Source organism: Pongo abelii, chromosome 6 (genome assembly GCF_028885655.2).
Source record: "Pongo abelii isolate AG06213 chromosome 6, NHGRI_mPonAbe1-v2.0_pri, whole genome shotgun sequence".
Lineage (NCBI taxonomy): Eukaryota > Metazoa > Chordata > Mammalia > Primates > Hominidae > Pongo > Pongo abelii.
The window spans coordinates 118660381-118683561 of record NC_071991.2 but is presented as its reverse complement, the minus strand read 5'-3'; the positions used below and the strand labels follow the sequence as shown (position 1 = coordinate 118683561).

General features: G+C 37.6%; 1 protein-coding gene across 3 annotated transcripts in view; it reads left to right on the top strand.

Moving 5' to 3' along the window:
- Positions 1 to 1422: 1422 nt before the first annotated feature.
- The window catches only part of FAM3C (FAM3 metabolism regulating signaling molecule C), a 47188-nt gene continuing 25429 nt past the window's right edge, over positions 1423 to 23181 (top strand). The window contains exons 1-4 of one of the 3 annotated variants that reach the window (XM_063726151.1): positions 1593 to 1818; positions 2377 to 2419; positions 15235 to 15288; positions 19198 to 19302. In XM_063726151.1, coding sequence (XP_063582221.1) covers positions 15276 to 15288; positions 19198 to 19302 — 118 coding nt within the window. In that variant the 5' untranslated portion in view covers positions 1593 to 1818; positions 2377 to 2419; positions 15235 to 15275. Of the gene's footprint in view, positions 1856 to 2376; positions 2420 to 15234; positions 15289 to 19197; positions 19303 to 23181 lie in introns of all 3 variants that reach the window. The other 2 variants (XM_002818376.5, XM_009243177.4) reach the window with 2 other exon arrangements.

Genomic DNA, 23181 nt, shown 5'->3' with positions numbered 1-23181 from the left:
TTACTCTTTTATAGGTGTAAGAACTGGCTGATTAACAGGAGTCCTAAAGAAGTGATTTACCAATGTTAAAAAAATTGAAACCCATATTAAGAAATATAATTTCTACTGTATCCAGGACATAGACACACAGACACTCACCCACACATGATACTGTACAAATGTTTCATGAAGAATACTTATCCTGAATTTATGCTTTGAACTGTTTTTTTTTTCTATTTTTCAGTGAATTAACAGCAACAAAATGTTGGTTGTGACCCATTGTTATTAATTTCATTACCTACCAAGGGTTCTAAGCTATATCTTATGGTCAGTGGATAATAGGCTACTAATACATTAGACTTTATGCACACGAATTGTTTCAGGTGTGGTGCTATAAGAATATGTCACATGTAATTTCCAATCTGGTTGGCTTGGTTACAGAGCAGATTGCTCTTTCAGAAATACACCGTGACCTCCCTACTCAAGAGGCTTCATAAACTCTTCCAGTGAGACACAGCAGCCTAGGAGAGGCATGTGTACAGTAAGTGTTATGATTTTTTGGTAGTATAATAAGCAAAGTACCTTTTTGTTTATTTGGAGCTACATGAAGCTAGGCCGGAATTCCAGCTTCATAACTTACTATCTTGTATTTTTGAGCAAGATATTTAAACTCAGTTTTGGAGCCTTAGTTTTTTTATTTAAGTAACACACAAATAGCATAATATTGGTACATGGAAGACAATGAGAATTCATTTCATGCTTTCTCCCCTGATCACGGATCACAAACTCCAGAATTCATAGTTATTATTAGTTTGTGTGTTTTATATTTTTGGAGGAAAGCTAAAATTTGGTAGAATATCAATTCTATATTAACACACTATAGTCAAACCCTATTTTTAAATGCAATTTAATTTCTGCAACCACTGATGATCCCAATATTCTATCAAATACTAGGTAATAGTTATTCATTATTTTAGAATATGGATCTGAATTATGAAATAATTTTGCATTCTAAGGTCTTATATAGTAAGATTTGGATTAACTTCCCAATTATCAACACAATTGTAGGAAATGTCCTGAGAAAAAACATTTCTAACTATTGTGTAGTTTATAATTTTAAAAATAAACGTGACTTGGAAAATGCAAGGACTACTTTTCTTCTTGGGTGGTGAATTAAAGGTGATCAGAATTCTAATGACGCTGGACAGTAGGATTTTCAGAATCAGTTTCCTAGGGTTCAAGAAGTCAAACGGCAAATAACCCAAGGTCCTTGGTTGATCTGACCATCTCAGCTATCTCAAGATATGTAAGATGACCTAGCTGGCGCATCTCTAGGATGGGTGGGTCATTTAAAATGTTCTGCCCTTGAGGCTGGGATTTTGTGCGTGTAAATGGTTGGGAGACGGCGGTGACACATTTTTCTCCCTCCTGTAGTGCCACTCGGTGCAGGACCGCCGCTGCGGCGGCAGCTCCCACGTGGCAAGTTCAGATTGTGCAGCGCCTGGCCGGGGGCGGCGGGCGGGACCGCAGACCCCTCCCTCCGCTCTCCGGCCCTTCCCTCTGGCCGGCCCGGGCGCCCGCTTGGTCCTCCACCACCAGGGGGCGGGCGCGGCTTCCCGGCGGCGGGGGCCCATTTGTCGCGGCGGGGAAGCGTGGGAGGAGGCCCAGCGGCGAGCTGGCTTTCTCCTGGCCACTTGCGGGGGTGAGGGGCAGCCGGAGGAGTCCGAGAGGAAGCGGAGGCGCGAGCTGGAGGCGGCGGCTCCCGTCGGCCTCCGGCAGGACTGAGAGCTGGGAAGCCGGAAGGCGGGCGCGCACGGCGGAGAGGCGGGCGGGAGGCCGGTGAGACGGCTGGGAGGCGGACGGAGCAGGGGCTCAGGTTCGGCGAGGGATGGAGGAGGCCGGGGGCGCCGGACGCTCACCTACGTCCTCAGCCTCCGCGCACTCTGCGGTCACCGGTCGGGGGCGGGCCCCGGGCCCGGCCGCGTTGTCACGGCGTGTCCGGACGTTGGAGAGGGCGCCGGCGGGACCGGGGTCCCAGAGAGGCGCTGGCCGCCCGGCCGCCGCCCCGGCGTGGGCATCCCCGGGCTCCGCGGAGACGGGGCGGCGTCTGCACCTGGCGCTGGCACTCGGCGCCCTGGCCTGGGGCGGTCACCTGGGTCGCGTCTTCCCCAGGTTGGCGGTGGCTCACGCCTCTGCAGCGTGGAGGCTGAGAGCTCCGAGAGGTGGGGACGGAGTTGGGTGTTGCATTTCAACTCCATAGGGGGCCGTTTTGACTCACTTGTAAAGTTTTAGTGTCGCCTATACTAGAGGTCCTTTTGGTTTTTTACAACCTATCCAGCCCTTTGATGTTCGGTGTCTTTTCTTTTTCTTCCCATTTGTTTGCTACTGCCCTCACAGCTCGGGACCACGGATGATGATTAGTGGCCCTAGATCTGAATATGTGAGTGACGGATTGACAATTTGAGATTGAGAGCTCCAGCTGTTTTAGTTGTGGGAGGAGCGGTTTCCATCATCCTCTTTTTTTTTTTTTTTTTTTTAAGAAAAAATATTATTGCCTGTAATACAGAACTGCTATCTAATTGATAGGACTTGACTTTTGTTTTCTTTTTGGCCAACATGGTGAAACCTCGTCTCTGCTAAAAAATACAAAAATTAGCCAGGTGTATGTATCCATATATATATATATGTATGTAAGTATGTATCCATATATATGTATGTATCCATATATATGTATGTATCCATATATATGTATGTATCCGTATGTATATGGATACAATGACATAAATAATATTAGATTGCTTACTGTGTACTAGGCACTGCCAAATGGTTTCATGTGCTCATTTATTCTCAAAACAGCTCAGTGAATAAGTCCCTTTATATTTCCTAGTTTTACAGATGAAAGTATGAACTCCAAAAGAGTATAAAGGTCGATGCTGATAGCAGAGGCCCAGACCCCTTGGACTTGTGACCAATTTGCAGTTACATTTTCTTAAGTCTTGGGAAACGTTACTGTTAGTCATTCAGTATCTTACACAGTACCAGCAGATCTCTATTGAATTTAGAAAATAAAAGTTAATCACTTACTGAAAGCTATTTAACAAGAAATTGGCAGAATCAGCAAATCAACATCCGGTTTTGGTCACTTCATCGACCTGTACCCTCTTTCCAGAGGCTACTAGTAGTCTCTTGTGTTTCTTGGCTGTTTACCAATTAAGTCACAAAGTTTTCAGTTTTATACAGGTGTTAGAAGCTTTGTTTCACAGATTCTTGTAATGTTTTCTCAACTCAATAAAGACTAGCATTTCTTCATAGGAAGAAATAAGAAGAGTTGGAGCCAATAAAAGGAGTTCAGTCCAGCGGTTCTCAATCTGAGGACCTCTCTGAATTACCAATGGGAACTTTGTAAGAGGGACACAGGACAGGTTCCTCGAAATCCTTATTGTAAGGGGCTTCTGTTTCAAAAGGGAGTAAAAATAAGACACTACTGACTTAAAGTGACTTTAAAAATAAACTTAATGGATGTTTTATTACAATTACAAAGTTTTAATATGGATTGCTGCCTTAAACATTGTCAACTAATCTTTCATAATTTATGAAGATACATTAAAAAGGGAAAGGAAATTGGAAAAGAGAGCCAAAAGGCTAAGAGGCTATGGAATGGCAAAAAGTAATGTTCCCTGTGGGGGTATCATAAGACTCTTATGTTTTTCACCATATATTTTAGGTTTTAAATGATTCATCTCATTTTTCAAAAATTTTTATACTCTTAAAAATATTGGAGTGCCTACCATGTGCCAGTAATTGTAGATATCATAGATACTATGAATAAGACAGCCTGGGCACTCACAAAGCTACTTTATTTCCTCTAAGGCAGGGAGTCTTTTTTTTTTTTTAATGCCCATTTCTTAAAGCTGAAAGGTGCAAGACCCAAATAGCAAAAGATTTTTATGTTAGCTCTGAGCTAGATAGATTTTTGTGAGACCTTGTTATAATAGCAAAAGTTTGTCTTGAATTTAGTCCAGAAGCGTCTCTGTTCTTGGGATCAGATGATCAGGATTTGAAGCATTGATTCTGTATTTAGTTATTTCAAGAGTGCCATTGACTAAATTACTTAATATCATGCAGTACTTTATTAATCTGATTGAGTAGACTGAACCAGGTAATTTCCCAAAATCTTTAAACTTTTAAAAGGTTTTGTACTTTCTTTTAATGCAATTCTTTGAGACACAATCAGCTGACTTCCTCTCAGAGGAGGAAATTAAGTGTAGTACCCCTAAGCCTCTCCAGTGTACCCATTAATATTCTTTCTTTTTCTTCTTCATTGGCCTGCTCCATTTGATTGAAGCTATTCTTATATTTCCCTTATTTTTAATCTAATTTTGAAAATCTGCTATTCATGATTTTTCTAACTTCAGTGAGTTTTTTTTCCAATTTTCTTTTTTAAATTAAATTCCTGTAACAGAATTTTTCATTTTATTTTTAAATTATTTACAAAGACAGGGTGCCCCACTGTTCTGCAGACTGGAGTGCAGTGGTGTGATCATAACTCACTGTAGCCTTGAACTCCACCTTAGCCTGTGGAGTAGCTAGGTTTACAGGCATGCGCCACCACACGCGACTAATTTTATAATTTTTTTCCTTAAAAGATGGGATCTTACTATTTTGCACAGGCTGGCCAAATCTGCCCTCAAGCGATCCTTCCACCTCAGCCTCCCAAAGCTCTGGGATTGCAGACATGAGCCCCTATGCCTAGCCAGATTTTCCATTTTAAAGTGTGGCATTTAGCACATTCACAATGTTATGAACTGTCACGTTTCTAAAACGTTTTCCTCACCCCAAAAGGAAACCCCATATTCATTAAGCAGTTGTTCATTCCCTTCTCCCTGCCAATCCTCGGCAACTGCTGATCTGCTTTCTGCCCCTATAAATTTATCTATTCTGGATGTTCCTAAAAATTGAATAATTCAATATGTGTTCTTTTGTGTCTGGCTTCTTTCACTTATCATGTTTTAGAGGTTCGTCCTCTAAATCAGCAGGTATCAGTACTTCATTACTTTTTATGGGTGAGTAATATTCCATTCTATATTCCATTCATATACACCACATTACGTATACATCATTTCATTGATACTTACTGCAGTTTGTTTATTCATTTGTTAAATTTTTGTGTGCTATTCAGAAAGTTATATGAACATCTCTAAATTGATTTTCGTCATAATCTCTACAAGGCTTGCTAAGTTAGTGTTATGGTGTCAGGTGTGCTACCTAACGTACCATTCATTACCTGCAGTTAAGTGATTATTAAATGAGTTTTGAAGGACACAAAGTCAACAAAAATGGATTTTTAAGTTGGTTCAGTTGATACGTGGTGTGGTTTGGTTCTGCGTCCCCACTCAAATCTCATCTCAAATTGTAATCCCTGTGTGTCGAGGGAGGGAAGTGATTGCATCATGAGGGCGGCTTCCCCCATGTTGTTCTCGTGACAGTGAGTTCTTACAAGATCTGATGGTTTTACAAATGGAAGTTTTTCCTGCGCTCTCGCTCTTCTCTCTCCTGCTGCCTTGTGAAAAAGGTGTTTGCTTCCCCTTAGCCTTCCTCCATGATTGTAAGTTTCCTGAGACCTCCCCCGCCATGTGGAACTGTGAGTCAGTTAAACTTCTTTCCTTTATAAGTTACCCAGTCTCGGGTATTTCTTTATAGCAGTGCAAAAACGGACTAATACAGTACGTTTTCACAAAATTTTACAATAGAAGCATCTTTAGAGTTTATTTGAACAAACAATTCATGAATTGAGCAGCTCCAAACCAGATCTGGGAGCTCCACCAGGGGAATCCAGGAGGAAGGTTTTTGTAGGAGGGTCACAGATGTAAAGCAAAGAAAATATTTGATTGGCTACAGTTATACAGTTGTTTTATTTGGTCTATCATGTTGGAAAGTCCCCTAGATGTGTAATTAGAAGTTTGTTGGATGTTTCCGATTGATTAAGCTTAAGTTATTTTTTTCTTTAGCATAGGCATTTTTAAGAAGTAACTTCAAATTTTGCTTATGTTTGCAAATCAAGTAAGGTTGATGTCGCTTATGAGGCCTAATTGGTTTTGTCTGCTCAGTGATTCTTCAGGCCTGGTTTCCATTTTAATTTACTTCAGCAGTGCTAATTCTCATTCAGTTTTTGTGGTACAAATGGTGCGCCAATACTGCATTTCATCCGGGACCCTTGGGCGATGGAACCATTCTGTTTCTCCATGTCTTCATTTGGAGGGTGTGACTGATGGAATTATGTCTACCCTGGTGCACTTAAATTCTGCAGACTACTTCAAAACAGCATAAGTAGAGTGGATACCTAAGGGAATTCTTAAACATGTAGAACAGGGACCTATAACTTCTCATCTAGTACAATGTGAGATAGTTACATGAGATGAAGATAGCAGTTCTACTGTATGTAAATGTGTACCTTTCTCTAATCTCATTTTAGCAGTTTATGAGTGGGACACTTCATTACCCCATTTATGTTCAACTTCTAATAGTTAATATATTTCATTTTATTGTCATTGTTTCTAAGAATAGCTATTTCTTTCTGTCCATCCATTCATTCATCTATCCATCTCTCCCTGGATGGTGTACTATAGGATTAAGGTAGCTTAGATCACAAATGTTTAAACAATTGTAGAACTCAGAGCAGGCAAAACTGAATGCCATTTTGTAGAGTTCTGTCTTGTTTTCTGTTTTGGGTATGTTTGTGGTCTTGGTTGCAGAAATCCAATCACCATTTCATTTCGTTAAGTGGATTATAACTTTTTAAGCAAAATTCTGCTTTGGTAAATAATAAAAACTGCAAGAAAACATTTGAGTAATATTAAATCTAGTACTCTGGTTTAACCACTGCAAACAGGAGTTCTTGATTATTTATTCCTCACCACATTTTCTCCGGATTTATCTGTTGCCCACCGAAACTGAAGACCTGTTCTGGAGGCAGGTTGACTGTTCCAGAAAGAATGAAAAATCTTGTCATGTGAATTTTACTTTTGAACTTATTTGGTTTAGATCTGCCTTACCTTCCCCACCCCCCCTCAGCCTTCCCTGTGTGTTTGGATTGGTGTGCTGTAGATCTGAAGCTCTCAGATCTGAGCACGCATGACAGTCATCTGGGGAGCTTGTTAAACATGCAAGAGTTTTAATCCCGCTCCTAGGGATTCTGATTCTCCAGGTCTGCAGTTGGCTCAGGAGTTTGCATTTTAAAAAACACACTAGTAATTCTGGTGTGCATGCCGTAGGTAACCCTGTAGTAAGAGGTTCAAAGAACATATGATGTTTCATTGAATCTGTGATGCCATAGATGGTAAGGGTCAGAATCTGGTAGCTTTCAGCTGCATGACTCCTAAGCCCTAATTTCTAATCTTGTGGCTAATTTGTTAGTCCTACAAAGGCAGTCTAGTCCCCAGGCAAGAAGGAGGTTTGTTTTGGGAAAGGGCTGTTACCATCTTTGTTTTAAACTATAAACTAAGTTCCTCCCGAAGTTACGGCCTATGCCCAGGAATGAACAAGGACAGCGTGGAGGTTAGAAGCAAGATGGAGTTGGTTAGGTCAGATCTTTTTCACCATTTCAGTTATAATTTTGCAGTGGTGGTTTCACTACTAAGAAATAAAAATGTGGTTGTAAGCCTTATCCTGAGGTTAGTTAAAATGAGGGGAGCAAAATGCAAAATGAGTTTAGTTAAAATAAATAGGGTATTAAGTGCCTGGCAACCAGAGGTTCCTCTTATCTTAACAGGTTATTATGAAGCATAGTGGATATGAGATTTTAAAAAATTATAAAGCAACAGTTCTTTAGATCTTTTACCATGTAAACTATTTGATTGCAATGAGGAGTTTATATAAGGTGTCCTTAGTTGACATCTATTTGTAATGAAAATTATACTGATGACTTTGTTTTAAAATGCAACTTAGGTGTATATGGGGGTGTAATAGACTCCAGTTTGGCCCCATATTAATTTCATCCTACTCATTTCCAGTCATTTAGATGTTGCTGGCTCAGTTCAGAAGTCTGATTTCTATCCTCCTTGTACTTCAGTGATTTCTGTTTTGTAATTATAGTCCACTGAAATAGTAAGGTGTGGCATAATCATTTGATGTCTACCTTTTTTTTTTTTTTTTTTTTAACCACTTTCGTGTTAGAGAGTTCACAGCCCTGATTAATGCCAGCTAGGTGATTATACACATACACATCAGCCACATAGCAGGTGATTATACACATATACATCAGCCGCATAGCAGGTGATTATACACATATACATCAGCCGCATAGCAGGTGATTATACACATATACATCAGCCGCATAGCAGGTGATTATACACATATACATCAGCCGCATAGCAGGTGATTATACACATATACATCAGCCGCATAGCAGGTGATTATACGCATATACATCAGCCGCATAGCAGGTGATTATACGCATATACATCAGCCGCATAGCAGGTGATTATACGCATATACATCAGCCGCATAGCAGGTGATTATACGCATATACATCAGCCGCATAGCAGGTGATTATACACATATACATCAGCCGCATAGCATCTTGTACTGAGTAGTGGTAGGATGTAGTGGCAATATTTGGGGTAAACACCAAATCTGTGTCAGTGTAAACCTGAACTCTGGCTGCCAACTCAGAAATGCTGTATTGGGTACTGAATGAGGGCATATCTGTAGGTTAGAACAAATCTTTCCCCATTAATGAGAATTCAGTGAAGAGCAACCCCACCTGCTTAAGGTGCTTCCTTCAGTAGTATTAGCTTGGAAAACAAAATATCTTTGTTAGGAAAAAGTTGCCTAGCCATGTTATATTTGGGTATAGAGGAGCAGAAGAACACAGATCCATTTGGTTTTTAGCTCCTTGAAGTGTTTTTGGAAGACATGGTTAAATACTTGTTGATCCGCTAAATACCAGATTTCTGAAAAGGAAAGAATAACTGTAGGTCTCTTTAGCTAATTCACATTGATTTAAGGGGGTTGTACTATGAAATTCTTAACATTGAGATGAATCATGTTGGAATACTTATGTTCTCAGAATGTAGTGTGTATGGTCTGTCAGGCTTGGCTGCCTCTCCCTACACTAAGTCTTTGGGTAAAAGTTGGCCTAGATGGGGCACTTTCATGATTTAGCTGAGCACTTTTGCTAACCTGTTTTTAAGTGGAGGGAGAAGCAGGTATTATATTTTACCAATTTCATTCTTAGAAGAATGGAGTTTTATCTAAATTGCTGTAGATAGAAGTTTTCCGAAGTGTTTTTCTCCATTCACAGTCAGGAGCGCCAAATGAAAAGCAAGGTAGAGCAGTTTATGGTGGATTGTGGAGGAAAGCTGAACTTGCCTAGTATAATCCCAATTTGCTTCATATCTAGCATTGGTTAGCATTCTAGGGGAAATTTAAAAACACTTTCTGGCTCATTTGTGCTTTTCCATAGTATACTTCTAATTCTGTTTCTGTTTCTTAGCCACATTTAGATGTTCTCTTTTAAAAGTAATTTCAATATGATGCTACTTAAGAAAATAAGAAAAGCCAGACGATGCTGATTCAGAAAACTGTCAAAAATCCAGGCATAGATCATTTATATTCTTTTCCCAAGATTTTCAATAGAACATTAAACATTTATTTTAAAACACTTATTGGTTCACTTGACCCATTGTTTATAAGTTTTTGGTCTATTGCTTTGTGGGGGGCACTTTGCAGAAGGAGTGGATACATTTACGTCATAATCATTGGTGATCTTTTGAAAAATTCGTCATTCCTAGTATTATAGAATTCATATGGATCACCTCTCCCCACACCCCCAATTTTGTTTTTGTTGCTTTTTTTTCCCTTTTCAAAATGTGAGTTTACCTTGATTCTTTAAAATCTGGGATACTTTTCTAGTTGCTGGTAATCATGTAAAAATCTCCCTTTATTTGTGATCAAGTCATACCCACCTCTAAAGCTGTATAACAGGAGTGTGTGAGTGTGTGTGTTTGTGTGTGTGTGTGTGTTAAAATGGTGATTTCTTTTAAAAGAGTGTACCTTCTAGGATTCAATATCCTGCTAGTATTAAATACTTTCTTAAGTTAGTAACTAGATTTTTCTTTCAAGCCTTTAGTGTTAAAAACACCAAATTTTGTTAAATTTACAATATTTCTAACACAATGATAGCAGCTCAGATATCCTACTGAGTTTTTAAATGTTAATATTTTTTCAAATGAATGCAGTCATCTTATTCCTTTCCATTTTGTTATTTCAAAAATGTAGCCAGCTTTGCAAAGATATGTGTATAGTTGCATTTAGGGAGACAGGGTACTTGACAGCAGTCTGTATGTGCAATAGTAATAACTTGTTATTAAAGACAAGGTTTTTTAAAGCTAAATATTCGGAATTTTAGAAGTTTGTTAAGCATTAGATGCACATTTACTTCACTCTTTTTTTAAGCCTATCACAAAAATAATCCCATATAAACACCCACATAAAGGAAATAGTAATGTTTTTTCCCAAGAACATAATTTTTATAGTTACTGAAGTGTAATATAGTGAGATTAATTTTTATTGGTTTCTTTACATTTCCTGGGATTGGTTTGGAAACTTAACAGCATCTAGATTTGTTTCCACCTTTGCTATAGATGGATAGCTTCATCTACAGGATGGGAAGGACTTTTTTCTTCCTTTTGAAGAAGATCCATTCTGTTGTTTCTCATGGAATTATGCTTCTTTCTGTGGAGAGCAGATTATGAAAATGTTTGATGAACACGTATGAAGCACAGAAATTAGGATTGTTTCATCTGTCCTACATCTGTAGTAGTACTTCTAAGAGGACCTGTCGAAGCCATGTGGAAGTTGTATGTCCTGCACGTAGCCCAGCAAAAAAAGTTGGACTATTAGAGCCTGGTTGGGAAAGATGTTTATTCCTTTATTATTAAATTTTATGTTTTTATTTCTTTTTATTAGGGGTTGACAAAGTACAACCCCTAGGCCTATATGGCCCACAAGCCAAAACTGGTTTTCACATTTTTAAGTGGGTTAAAAAAAATCGAAAGAAGAATAATTTTGTGACACATGAACATTTTATGAAATTTAAATTTCAGTGTCCATAAAGAAAGCTTTATTAGAATATAATTAGACCCATTCGTTCACATGTTGGCTGTGGTTGCTTTCTAGCTGCAACAGCAGAGTGGTGTAATTGCAATAGAGATTGTATGGTCCATAAAGCCTAAAAATATTTACCATCTGGCCCTTTTACAGAAAAAGTTTGCCAACAGTTGCCCTGTTTTACTCACATAAAAGTAGTTATTTATAGCAAACACGGTATTTTTTTAAAAAATACCATGCTTTTGTTTGTAAATGCAATGTCAGAGTAACCTACCCTAGTGACTCTTTGAGTTGTAGCATTCTTTTGATTTTAGTATTATCTCATTTTTTTCTTTTACTTTAAATGATCTGGGGATAAAAATTTAATTTTTTACATTCTGTTCTTGAGGGGGTCTGTATTAGTCTGAGTTCTATAGAAAAACAGAGCCAATTATATATATGTGTGTGCGTGTGTGTGTATATGTATAGATATAGCTCTAGATATATAGACATATATTCCTTATAATACATATGGAGATAGCTTCATTTATATACAGGTATATGATTTATATGTGCGTGTTTTGTGTGTGTGTGCATATATATGTTTATTATAAGGGATTGGCTCATGAGGTTATGAATGCTGAGAAGTCCAAGATCTGACAAGTTGGCAAGCTCTGACAGTCCAGGAGAATGAATGGTATAGTCTGATCTGAGTCTGAAGGCGTTGTCTCAGTTTAAAGATAGGCAAAGAAGGCGAATTCTCCCTTAGTTATTAGAATCCCTTATTATTAGAATCATGGGAACTTTCTAAGTTGGTTCGGTTAAAACTGTCATTTGTCCAGCACTGAGTTGAAGTAGGATTGAATTGAATGATAGTTTCTCTATTTGTAGAGGATAACTTGTAGTATTTTCCTGTGGTTTAATTAAGTGCTGTTTGTTAATATTAAGTAGGTACGTCAAAGGGTGTATTTGTACGTTTAATTTTCTTGTATCATTTCCATTTCAAGGAGGGGTTCCAATACGCAAGCTTAGTCATTTTGGCATACTGTTAAATTGCTGGAGTGGGTAGTTTGCAGCAATTCCCAAAGCAGTTTGCAAAAGCGAAGTTGATTGGCATGACATTTTGTCAACAAGCCTCTTGTATTAGAGTGTGTCAGTGAACAGCTGGAGTGAAAAGGAAGTGGATTTGTTTGTAGCGTGAGCTTCTTACTTACCCTTCATGTGACCCTAGAGAAATCCCCTGATCTCATATATGCTGCTGTTTTAATACCCCCAGCAACTAGAGGCTGGTGGGAAGATTACATAAAATAAGGATGTGTGTGAATTGCACTGACGTAAGTATGTCTTCATACTTGGTTTATGTTAACTGGCAAGAAATCCCCCTCCTGGTAAATAATTTTTTTTCATGACAATTTTATCAATATAGAATGATGTTTCTGTGGTTTATGTGATTTAGTCCGCTTCCCAAGGAAATAATGGAAGTATCACTTGACCTTCGATTTTACTCTGTTGTTCCTGAAGTTAATTGATTCTAGAACAATGACTCCTTATTCACATAGTAGCTTGATTTCTACCTGAGTAATAAAACTTCACTAAATTAGATCAGAGTAGACAGTGGGGCCAAAGGAATGTTTAAATTGTAAACCACGTAAAGAAGTTCAGTACGTCCATCTGAGGCCCTAGTTCAGGCGCTCTTTCCAGCTGTAGTGTTTCATTGCCCAGCGACATCGTGGTGGCTGTCCTTGCTGTTGAATCTCAGGTGATTATGAACCTTACATATTAGCAACTGGATTTGGTTCAGTGACATATATTTATCAAAAACACTAAAACAAATTTTGGCCTATGTAACATGTTTTGGAGCAAATATATAAATGTACTAAGTTGAGTTTTGGGTTTTTTTTTCCATCCTAAAAATATCCTTCTATAACTCATTTTCTGGTTTTGGTAAATGGCTCTAATATTTATATTTCTGCCTTTTAATGAACATACTTATATATAAGCCCTTTCACCTGTTGCCTCTAGGTTTAGCGTTCTGAATTTCTAGCGAAGGCCTTTTTCTCCCTTTACGATTGTGCTCCTTTTCTCTGGACCTGTTCAATCCTTGTTTAATTATTGATGGTTTTCAGCCTGAAGTTTCCATTAAGTTTTTGCTTCCCTCCCCCATATAAGATAATTGTATGTAAATATTTTCTTTGCTTTTACATGCGCCCCTAAGAATACAAATAGGAATGATTTAGAATTAGCACATTATCATCATACATAGATGCTCCTTGATTTGCTCTCAAATATATTCAATACTCCTATGCTGATTTAGATTCTTGAATCATTAATTTGCTTCTTAAGCAAATTAATTGAGGCATGTTATGGCTGAGATTTAATTTGATGAGATTTTAATTTAGAAATTTTACTAAATGTGAATTCTCTGAGACATTTTAATGGAAAACAGTTGTATTCAGCTAGATAATCATCATTGCTTATATTGTGGTCTTAGGGATGAGTTTAGAAACAGGTTTGTTGGGAGATACAAACAGGTGGCAGGTACCTGCAGCAGCCACTGTAAGGTGTGGCCTGAGCAGGCCATGGAAACAGTGAAACAGAACATCAAGTTCCTGGTGCGTAACTGCTTATCACACTTTCAAAGAAATTTCCTAGGTCACACTCAGATAAGAGTAAAGTTATTTTGGAATATTAGCTGGCAGGAAAAGCATGTATGTGTTGTGAAAGCTGAGTTCAATTTTGCCAGAAACCAACAGAGGATTTATAACCAGTTGGGGTTTTCATTTAAAAAGCGGAGGTTTTTTTCTGCTTTTATGTGATGGTTTGTGGATACTTCAGTATCTTGTTTCCTTTTAGTATTTTCCTAGCCTGTGGCTAAGTAGTTGAAATAGATATATAACATTGACTTTTTCTATTGTGAGGAAGCTGTTCAGATAATTAACAAAGGAAATCAATAACACACAACTCAGTTTAAGTGTCGTTTTTTCTTTAGGGTATGTTGTGCAGAAGAAAGAGAGCTAGCCTAAGAGCATTGGACTTTTGGGAGCTGTCCAGACTCCCCCACCCCCCAGAACCCGGCTGAAGCCCACCTGCCTAGTCCAGTGAATAAAAAAAGTGCATGTGTCACTTCTTTTCAGTGTCCTTCAGAGATGTGCCATTATTATTATTTTCTTGACACATTCCGTGAATTACGAGATCAGTCAACAATATTGAAACATAAATATCAAAATACAATCTAAAATAGAGAGATATGTACTGCTGGCAAATGTGATTCATCCATCAAAATTTCCTTTTGAATTCCATTCCTTTACAATAGGTTGAGTTGACTGTGGAAGCTCTCCAGCTAAACTTGAATGTGGCTTTCTTATTAAACTTACTTATTTTTTCATTTTCTTTTCAAAATGTCACCTATTTTGAGTTATTTCTTAGGAGGAAAACACCCATGCACATACAGACTTTTTTCCAGCATCTGTTTCTTGTTGATCTTACAGTAATATCAAAGAACAGTTGATCCATTTGATGTATTAACATTACTCTGTCAATCATGATAATTGCTGGGATATTTAAAATTGCAATTCTGTACTTCTTAACATATTATTTTACAACTTAAATCGAAAAACATGAAGAGGTCCCTGGTATTGAAATCGGAAGCCCGTGCCGTAAATGCTTATGGTAGTGGCACTTGAATTATGTCATATCAAAAACGAAGTGGCATCATGTACTGGAGTGAGCCAGCTGACCTCAATTCTAGCCCCATGTCTACAAATAATTTGTTCCACAACTAGATAAGCAGCTTAACCTCTTTGGACATCATCTGCAAACTGAAGGTTTGGAGCTAAATATCAAAAGTTTCTTATAGATGCATAATCCATGAGAATAAGAAGGCATTCTCTTCTATTCACAAGCTTGATAACACACTTTTACTCTTTGGTCATTCAGTTAGAGAGCTGAGGACACAGCAGGATAAGACAGACCCTCCTTGAGGTCTTATGGTGCAGTGGAAGACAGGCCCAGTGATGAGTTTTTTTTTTTTTTTTTAATGCCAATGTTGGCATAATAGTTAGAAATGTCATAAAATTTACTAGTTTATATGCCCCATTTCAAACTCAATCTAAGGAGGAATGTTTGTTCTAGAGCTAATGATATTTGCTTTTTATTTTGATTTTTTAGGAGCATATTAATGAAAAGCGCCATAGACTGAAAAACCAAACATGAGGGTAGCAGGTAAGATATTTAATTTAGTAGAAGTAATTGTACTTTTTGTGTAATCTGTTTGTTAAAGAATGACTAAAGGAGAGGTTAAATAATCTTTATATTGAGAAGGTTAAACTGAAATAAACTAAATCATTCAGCCCTTTATTTTTAGGTAGTTGGCAAACCACAAATTGGACATTTAGTCAATATTACATAAGTTTTTTTTTTGTTCAGGTCTTTTGTTGAAATTACACATTGAGCTTCTTAAATCTGAAAATCTGAAATGCTCCAAAATCTAAAACTTTATGAGCAGCAACACATGATGCTCAAAGGAAATGCTCATTTGAGTATTTAGGTTTCACATTTTCAGATTTGGGAAGTTCAGCTGGTAAGTATGATGCAAATATTCTAAAATCTGAAAAAAAAAATCTAAAGACTGTATATAATGCCCATATAGAGAATGGTTTGACAACCTAGGGAGGCTGATTTTTGTTTTTGCTATGTTCTAGCTTCTTGAGAAAAATGAGTTATAAAGTTTTAAAGTTTAAATGTCTCATATGTACGTACTTAAGATGTGTGTGAAGGATTCGATACAATACATGTTTTTGCTCAATATTTGTTCAAGTTTAATCTGCATAGGTGAGGTTATGTGTAAGAACTTTAGTCTGTTTATTAAGCAGCACATTGAGAAAATTGAAAAACACCATTAGATGTTCATAATATTAAGGTAGTTATATTTAAATATTCTAAAGACACGTTTATAAATAACTGGAGGAGCTGATGACCTCTTCCTGTGTAGTAAAAATAAGTCTGTTTTTCCCCACCCTTCCCGTCAACCAAAGCCCTAGAAGAAATGCATACTTTACATGGAAATTTCTACTAAGCGTGTGCCCAACATAGGTAACTTGTAATTTCTCAAAATCAATATAATTAGTCTTTTTCTTAATTGTCATCTCAGCAGCAAACCAATTATCTTCCTAAGGGAGCATCTCTTAGAAATGCCTAAAGTCAAGCTGGGTGAACAAACCGGTCTTCATACTGTGGTCATAATTGTGTAGAATGAGGAGCAATTGATTAAACATCATGATTATTAAACAAAGATAACTGAGGGCTGTTACAAATGCTTTTGTAGAAACTTGAAAAACTGAATCTCTTGTGAAATTATAAAGCATTTTTTAAAAAAGTAATGGTACAATTGTTCAAGAAAAATATTCTCAGAAACGAAGAGCTTGTTTGTGTTTTAAATAAATGTGTTGCAATGTCTTTTTATGTTGCGTGTGTGTGTGTGTGTGTGTATGTTCTTTGAGTACAGCAGGACTTAACTATTTATGATGTCATGTCTCCAGATGATTTTTAAAGTACATTATTTAAGCATGGCAATTTGAAATAAAGTAAGTTTCTCTTTCTCACATAATTTAAAATTCATGTTATTTGAAATTAACTTTGTCATTTAGTCCATTTCTCTGGTTCTGACAATTCCCGGGTTAATTGATGAGTAATTATTCACTGATGCTTATTTTGTGTTTGCGACTGTTCCTAGTATAGGTCTTGAGGGAACTGCCTTGAATGAATGAATAAGGACAATTAGCTATTAATTTATTGCTTTTAACTAATTAATCTCTTCTGATTTTTTTTTAAAAAATCTGATTGCTTTCAAATATCCTCATAGCCATTCTTCTTACAGTGAGGCATGAATGTCTGAAGTTTGTACTTTTTGGCTTGTGAAAAACTGGAACACACTGAGATTAGTGCAGTCTCTGACTAGGAGGAAGAGGGATTCTTATGGAAAGCTAAGAATGGGAATTGTGGTTGGTATGTTAGGCCCCATCAAGTCCAGAATGGGATGCTGGTTCTGGACTCAGGCCAGCTTTGGGGGCGATCTCTGTAACAGAAGTTCCAGAACTCTAACCCCATGGAGACTCTGCTAGTTTCTCCACCTCTAACTTTTGTCTGCCTTAGAGCTTTTCTTTCCTCCTAGTTCCTCTGATGGTTCAGTGTAAGTGAACAGGTCTTGGTTTAAAACTCAGTGTTGCCGCTGACTAGTTATGTGACCTTAGGCAAATGATGTAAAATTTTAGCCCTGTTTTCCTTATTTGTAAAAGGAAAATAATGCCTTGCAAAGCTATGCAAATGAGATTATACTTATAAAGCATTTAGTTCTACAGAAGACACTAAGTAAACGGTATATGTGAGTGTCTATTTTATATATATATATAAAATGTTTGTATATAGCTTTTTAAAAACTTTTAGGCTCAAGGGTACATGTACAGGTTTGTTATCTAGGTAAAATAAATTGAGTGCCACAGGGGCTTGGTGTACAGATTATGTCATCATCCAGGTAGTAAGCATAGTACCTGATAGGTAGTTTTTTGGTCCTCATCCTCTTCCCACCCTCCACCCTCAAGTAGGCCCCAGAGTCTGTTTTTCCCTTCTTTATGTTTATATGTTCCCTTCTCAGTGTTTAGCTTTTGCTTATGAATGAGAACATACACTATTTGGTTTTCTGTTCCTGTGTTAGTTTGCTTAATGTAATGGCCTACAGCTTCATCCATGCTGCCGTATATAGCTTTTTTTAATGTAGGCTTACATTTAGCTTGGTATAGAATTTAGAATGTTCGTGTTATCGTCTTGATATTTTAATTTTTCAGTTTTGAACAATGAAGTTTTCATATGACTGTTTTATGGGACAGGGAAAGTTATCTCTGGTTGCATGTGCCTATGATTGCTAGAAAATAAGATGGTAAGACTATCATGTGACATGTAATTTTTGAGCTCTTGGTCTTAGTCTTAAATGATCAAGAAGGACTATGCCACCTGTTACCATTTATCTACTTAGCAAACAGTTGTTGATAGTATTACTGGATGCAGTGCACTCTGCTAGATCCTGGGGAGAAGAGTTCAAAGCCTAACAGAATTTTGCTCTGTTATGCACTAAAAATGTAGGCAACTTGTAAGTTGCTCTTGAAAATAGGAAGCAGATTTTGGAGGGGACAAGGTAGGAAATGGAAAAGGGAGGCAGGGATTGATTAGTATTATAGTTAGACTTCCTCATTGCTTTTTCATTTCTACATTAATAGTGTTTCTTTTGGATTTTTTAAGACTTTATTATTTTTAGAGCAGTTTTAGGTTCACAGCTAATTTGAGAGGAAGATGCAGAGATTTTCTACATACTCCCTGCCCCGCTCCCCACATAGTTCTCAGTAGAGTGTTTCTACACAGAAATGAGTAGGCTGTGAAAAGCAGTAGCTCTCCGAGCATCGTCAGTTCATTGAAGAGTCTGCCCACTTGGAGCTTTCCATGTAACTGTGTTATGAAGCATATGTGATAGGTACCAAATTATATCCTGCAGGAATGGAGAAGGCCTGTCTTAAGGTACTAAGGTATTAAGTATGAAGAGGAAGGCTTTGTTGATCGCCACACCAGGAGGGCTTATGTAGCTCCAGGAGATGTGTTGGTTAGTGATAGGACAATAAATCTGTAACATGTCACTCGAGAATTCCTCGCTTAGTGGACATTGTGGCCTTAGCATCCCCAGAAGGTCCACTGTTTTTGAAAAATCCTATATAGTATTGCTCCTTATATTTGTGAAGGATAAGGAATCTGCCATTCAACAAACTTGGTGGTGGTGTTCCATTAGTCATGACACTTTTTTGTTGTCAGCAACTAATAGGTAATTTTTTTGCATATAAAACTAGGCAGATGGTTCAAGCAGTCCTTTGTCTGGATAGCTAGATAATCTGAGAATTCTTTGATCAGGAAAATTCTTTATCTTGATGAATTGTTTGTATAATTTTTATGTATCTCATGTAAAATTAAGATCTAATAGATACAAAGTAGAAATTTATTAATCTTAAAAAATTTATAAACATTTTTCATAGAAATGCAAAATAAAAGTTCTGTGGGCTTACAAAGTTATGCTGAAATACTTCTCCCTTTCAGGTGCTGCAAAGTTGGTGGTAGCTGTGGCAGTGTTTTTACTGACATTTTATGTTATTTCTCAAGTATTTGAAATAAAAATGGATGCAAGTTTAGGAAATCTATTTGGTAAGTTTTATTTTTTTCCTTTCTTAAATCTTATTTTTGATGTGGCCTAAAGTTTTATCAGTTATCAGCACTGAGTCACTCAGTGCTAGAAAACGAAATGTAATTATTATATATCCATAAATGTGATTTGTTAGAATATTTTACAGTATATAATTAGATATCTTGGAATTAATTTAGTATAAAACATGAATCTTCTTTCTATTCAACATTTTGAACATATGTAATGAGTCTATTTTATACATTTTTAGGGGCATTAATCATGGCATTCTAAGTGCACATTCTAAAACATAAAATACCTCCAGGCTTAAATTGTTTTCCTGTTTAAGTTGGCTGCTAGAAAACTTGAAGCCAAATCTAGCCCTCAGTTAACCATATGATTAGGAGTCACAGTAATGCATTTTAGATACCAGCCATAGATATCCATCTTGCAGCTGGCTGTGGTGGCTTGCACCTGTAATTCCAGCTACTCGGGAGGCCGAGGTGGGAGGATCACTGGAGCCCAGGAGTCCAGGCTGCAGTGAGCTGTGATCATGCCACACTGCATTCCAGCCTGAGTGACAGTAAAACCTCATCTCTTAAAAAAAAAGAAAGAAATCCATGGTGCTTTCTTATTCTTATTTTCCCTCTGTGGCATTTTTTTTTTTCTAACCCACTCATTTAATGTTGCCGTACTCTAAATGTACCATTATAAGTTACCTTAACCCAGTTTTTTAACAGAATCCTTACGTTCATAAAATAACATTTGAAATGTTTTCATATGAACCAGTTATACCTAGTGCTATTGTAGATGATTGTATATGCATATCTTATTGAATCTCAAATAATTGCGAAGTATGCATTTCTTTTCTATAAATATACCACTATAAGACTGAATAATAGAATTTAATTTTGACATATTAAAGTGGAAAACAATTATTTAATCAAGGCGCTATATAAGATCACAGTCATGTGTCACCTAATGATGGGGACACATTCTGAAAAATGCATCATTAGGTGATTTTTGTCATTGTGAGAACATCATAGAGTGTACTTACACAAATCTAGATGGTATAGCCTACCACACACCTCGGCTACATTGTATAGCCTGTTCCTCCTAGGCCACAAACCTGTACAGCATGTTACTGTACTGAATTCTGTAGGCAGTTGAACAAAATGGTAAGTATTTATGTATCTAAACTTGGAAAAGGTACAGTAAAAACATAGTACTATAATCTGATGGCACTACCACTCTATATATGGTCTGTTGCTGACTGAAACGTCATTAGGCAGCACCTGACTATAATTCTGAATCTCTTCGGGAAACGATTTTTGTGCACTTTTATTATTGAAGCTAGAGAAATGATGAGATTCTTCATAGATCCTTGTACTTACATTGAGTAAGCTATGACTAAATTGTTGTTTATAATATTAAATAATTAAGCATAAAAAGTGATACTATAAACCCTAGAAACCATATTTTGATCTAGTAGGCAAAAGTCAAATGAAAGAACTGAGATCTCTGGACTACTGAGTTTTGCTTTCCATAAATTCATGTTTGAAAAGAAAAATCCCCAAAGCTTAATTCAGTTTCCGTATTAGGTTCTCATGCTGCTGTGAAGAAATTCGCCAGACTGGGTAATTTATAAAAGAAAGAGGTTTAATTGTCTGACAGTTCTGCAGGGCTGGGGAGGCCTCAGGAAACTTACAATCATGGCAGAGAAGTAGCAAACATGTTATTCTTGGTGGCAGAAAGGAGAAGTGCAGAGTGAAGCGAGGGGAAAGTCCCATATAAAACCATCAGATCTTGTGAGAACTCACTATCATGAGAACAGCATGGAGGTAATTGCCCCCAGGATTCAATTACTTTCCACTAGGTCCCTCCCATGACACATAGGGATTATGGGACTACATTTCAAGATGAGATTTGGTGGGGACACAGCCAAACCATATCACTCCCTTTCACATTTAATCTCAAGACTATTATTCCAGTGTTTCTCAAACTTTAATGCCAAAAGAATCTCCAGAGAATCTTAGTAAATGTAGACTTTTGAGTTAGTGTCTGGAGTGGGGCCTGAGATTCTGCATTTCTGACAGCTCCAAGGTGATGTTGCGATCCCTGTCTATGGACTGCATACTGGGTATCAAGGCTTTGGACAATTCTGATATGTAGACTTCAGTTTTGGCATAAACCTTTTCAGGTGACTTTTCTTACAGTGACTACATAAAAGTACTTTGTTGTACAGGTTGAACATCCCTAATCAGAAAATTCAAAATCTGAAATGCTCCAAAATCGGAAACTTTTTGAACATTGACATGATGCTCAAAAGAAAATGCTCTTTGGAGCATTTTAGATTTCAGATTTTCGGATTAGAGATGCTCAGCTGGTAAGTGTAATGCAAATATTTTAAATTCTGAAAAAATCCCACATCCAAAATACTTCTGGTCCTAAGCATTTTGGATAAGGTATACTTAAACCTGTATTGCACTGAATTCTGCCTTTTGTACTCCCAAGTAATTTCAGTTCACTGATCTTGTTTCTGCCTGCTAGAGCCCCCTTCTTCATCAGTGATCCCTCAGTTAAATTGTAGTCATTGTCTGTCAGACCTTCCTTTACAAGTTTTCATCTTTTCCAGTAACGGAATCCTCCCTTTCAGCTATTTCTCTTGATAAACTGGTTATTTTCCTCCTAAACTTGTTTGTTTTTCAGCACACATCCTAAAATGAAGTATCCAGGTTCCAGCATTAAGGTAGTTACTGCAAAGTATAGTGAGATTTTACTTTACTTGTTCTGGTCTGTGTACTTCTGTTACTACCTGGTGGCCAGCCTGGTGGCCTTTGAGAACACAGCTGGTTTCAGTTGAATGATGGGGTGGAAACCGTATTGAAGGCATAGAGGACTTATTCCATGTTGCTCTAGAAGCAATGTGCATAGCTAATTCTTCTAAGACACGTTGATGGTAGGAGAAGCAGCTTATGAGATGGTAACTTGACTCAAAAGCAAGTTGCACATATTTTTCTTTTTAAAAGTAATAGGCTTTCACTTGTCTATAGGCCTTGGGTGAAAGTTCAGTGAAGGACAAATGAATGCGAAGGAGGATGTTTGGGAGAAGGGAGGCAGTGGGACCATTGGAAGAAATAGAAGTTACATGGGAAAAGACCCACTGTTTTTAGAAAGAAGATTGAAGAGAAGGCTGGGTGAAGCTACAGTGTGGTGTAATCACTGCACATGCAGCTGATGGTTCCTCTCCAGTGATACCAGTCATGTCTGTCCTCATCCTTTGTCCCCCATCTTTGCCCTAGTTTGGATCTTCATCTCTAATCTGTACTGTTTTTATAAACATCATAGTGATGTTCCTTTCTCTTCTCATCTCTGATATCTGCCTATCTCACCACTTTCAGAGCCATTTTCTTAAAACTCAACAATCTTTAGTATTTCCAGTTACTAGAGGATAAAGTCCAAACTCCTTACTTAGGGTGGCACCCAAATCCCCCAGCCTGCCTTTCTCAGCTGTTCTTCACCCCTCCTTCCTGCATGGGTCACACTCTTGTGCCAGTCTGCACACAGTCTGCAGCTTCAAATCCCCTCCTGTCCTTTCAACCCTGACCTTTGCTGGTCCTGGTTCCTCACCCTGCACATCTTTCTCATTTTTTAGAACTTTGCATAAATTCCCCTTCTTTGGAAGAAATTGTGTTTGAACCTCCCTCTTTAAGAATGTATTGCTCCTTTTTCTGAACATTTGTTCTGATTGCATAGTACTTATATTTCAATTTGGCACTGATTTTAATCTGCCTTGCATTATAAAATTTTTTTTCTTTTTTTCCTCTTTTTCCTGTGTCTTTCTCCCTTCACCCAAGAGTGAGTCTTAAAGGTGATATTTTGGTGCTTCACCCAGCATCTAG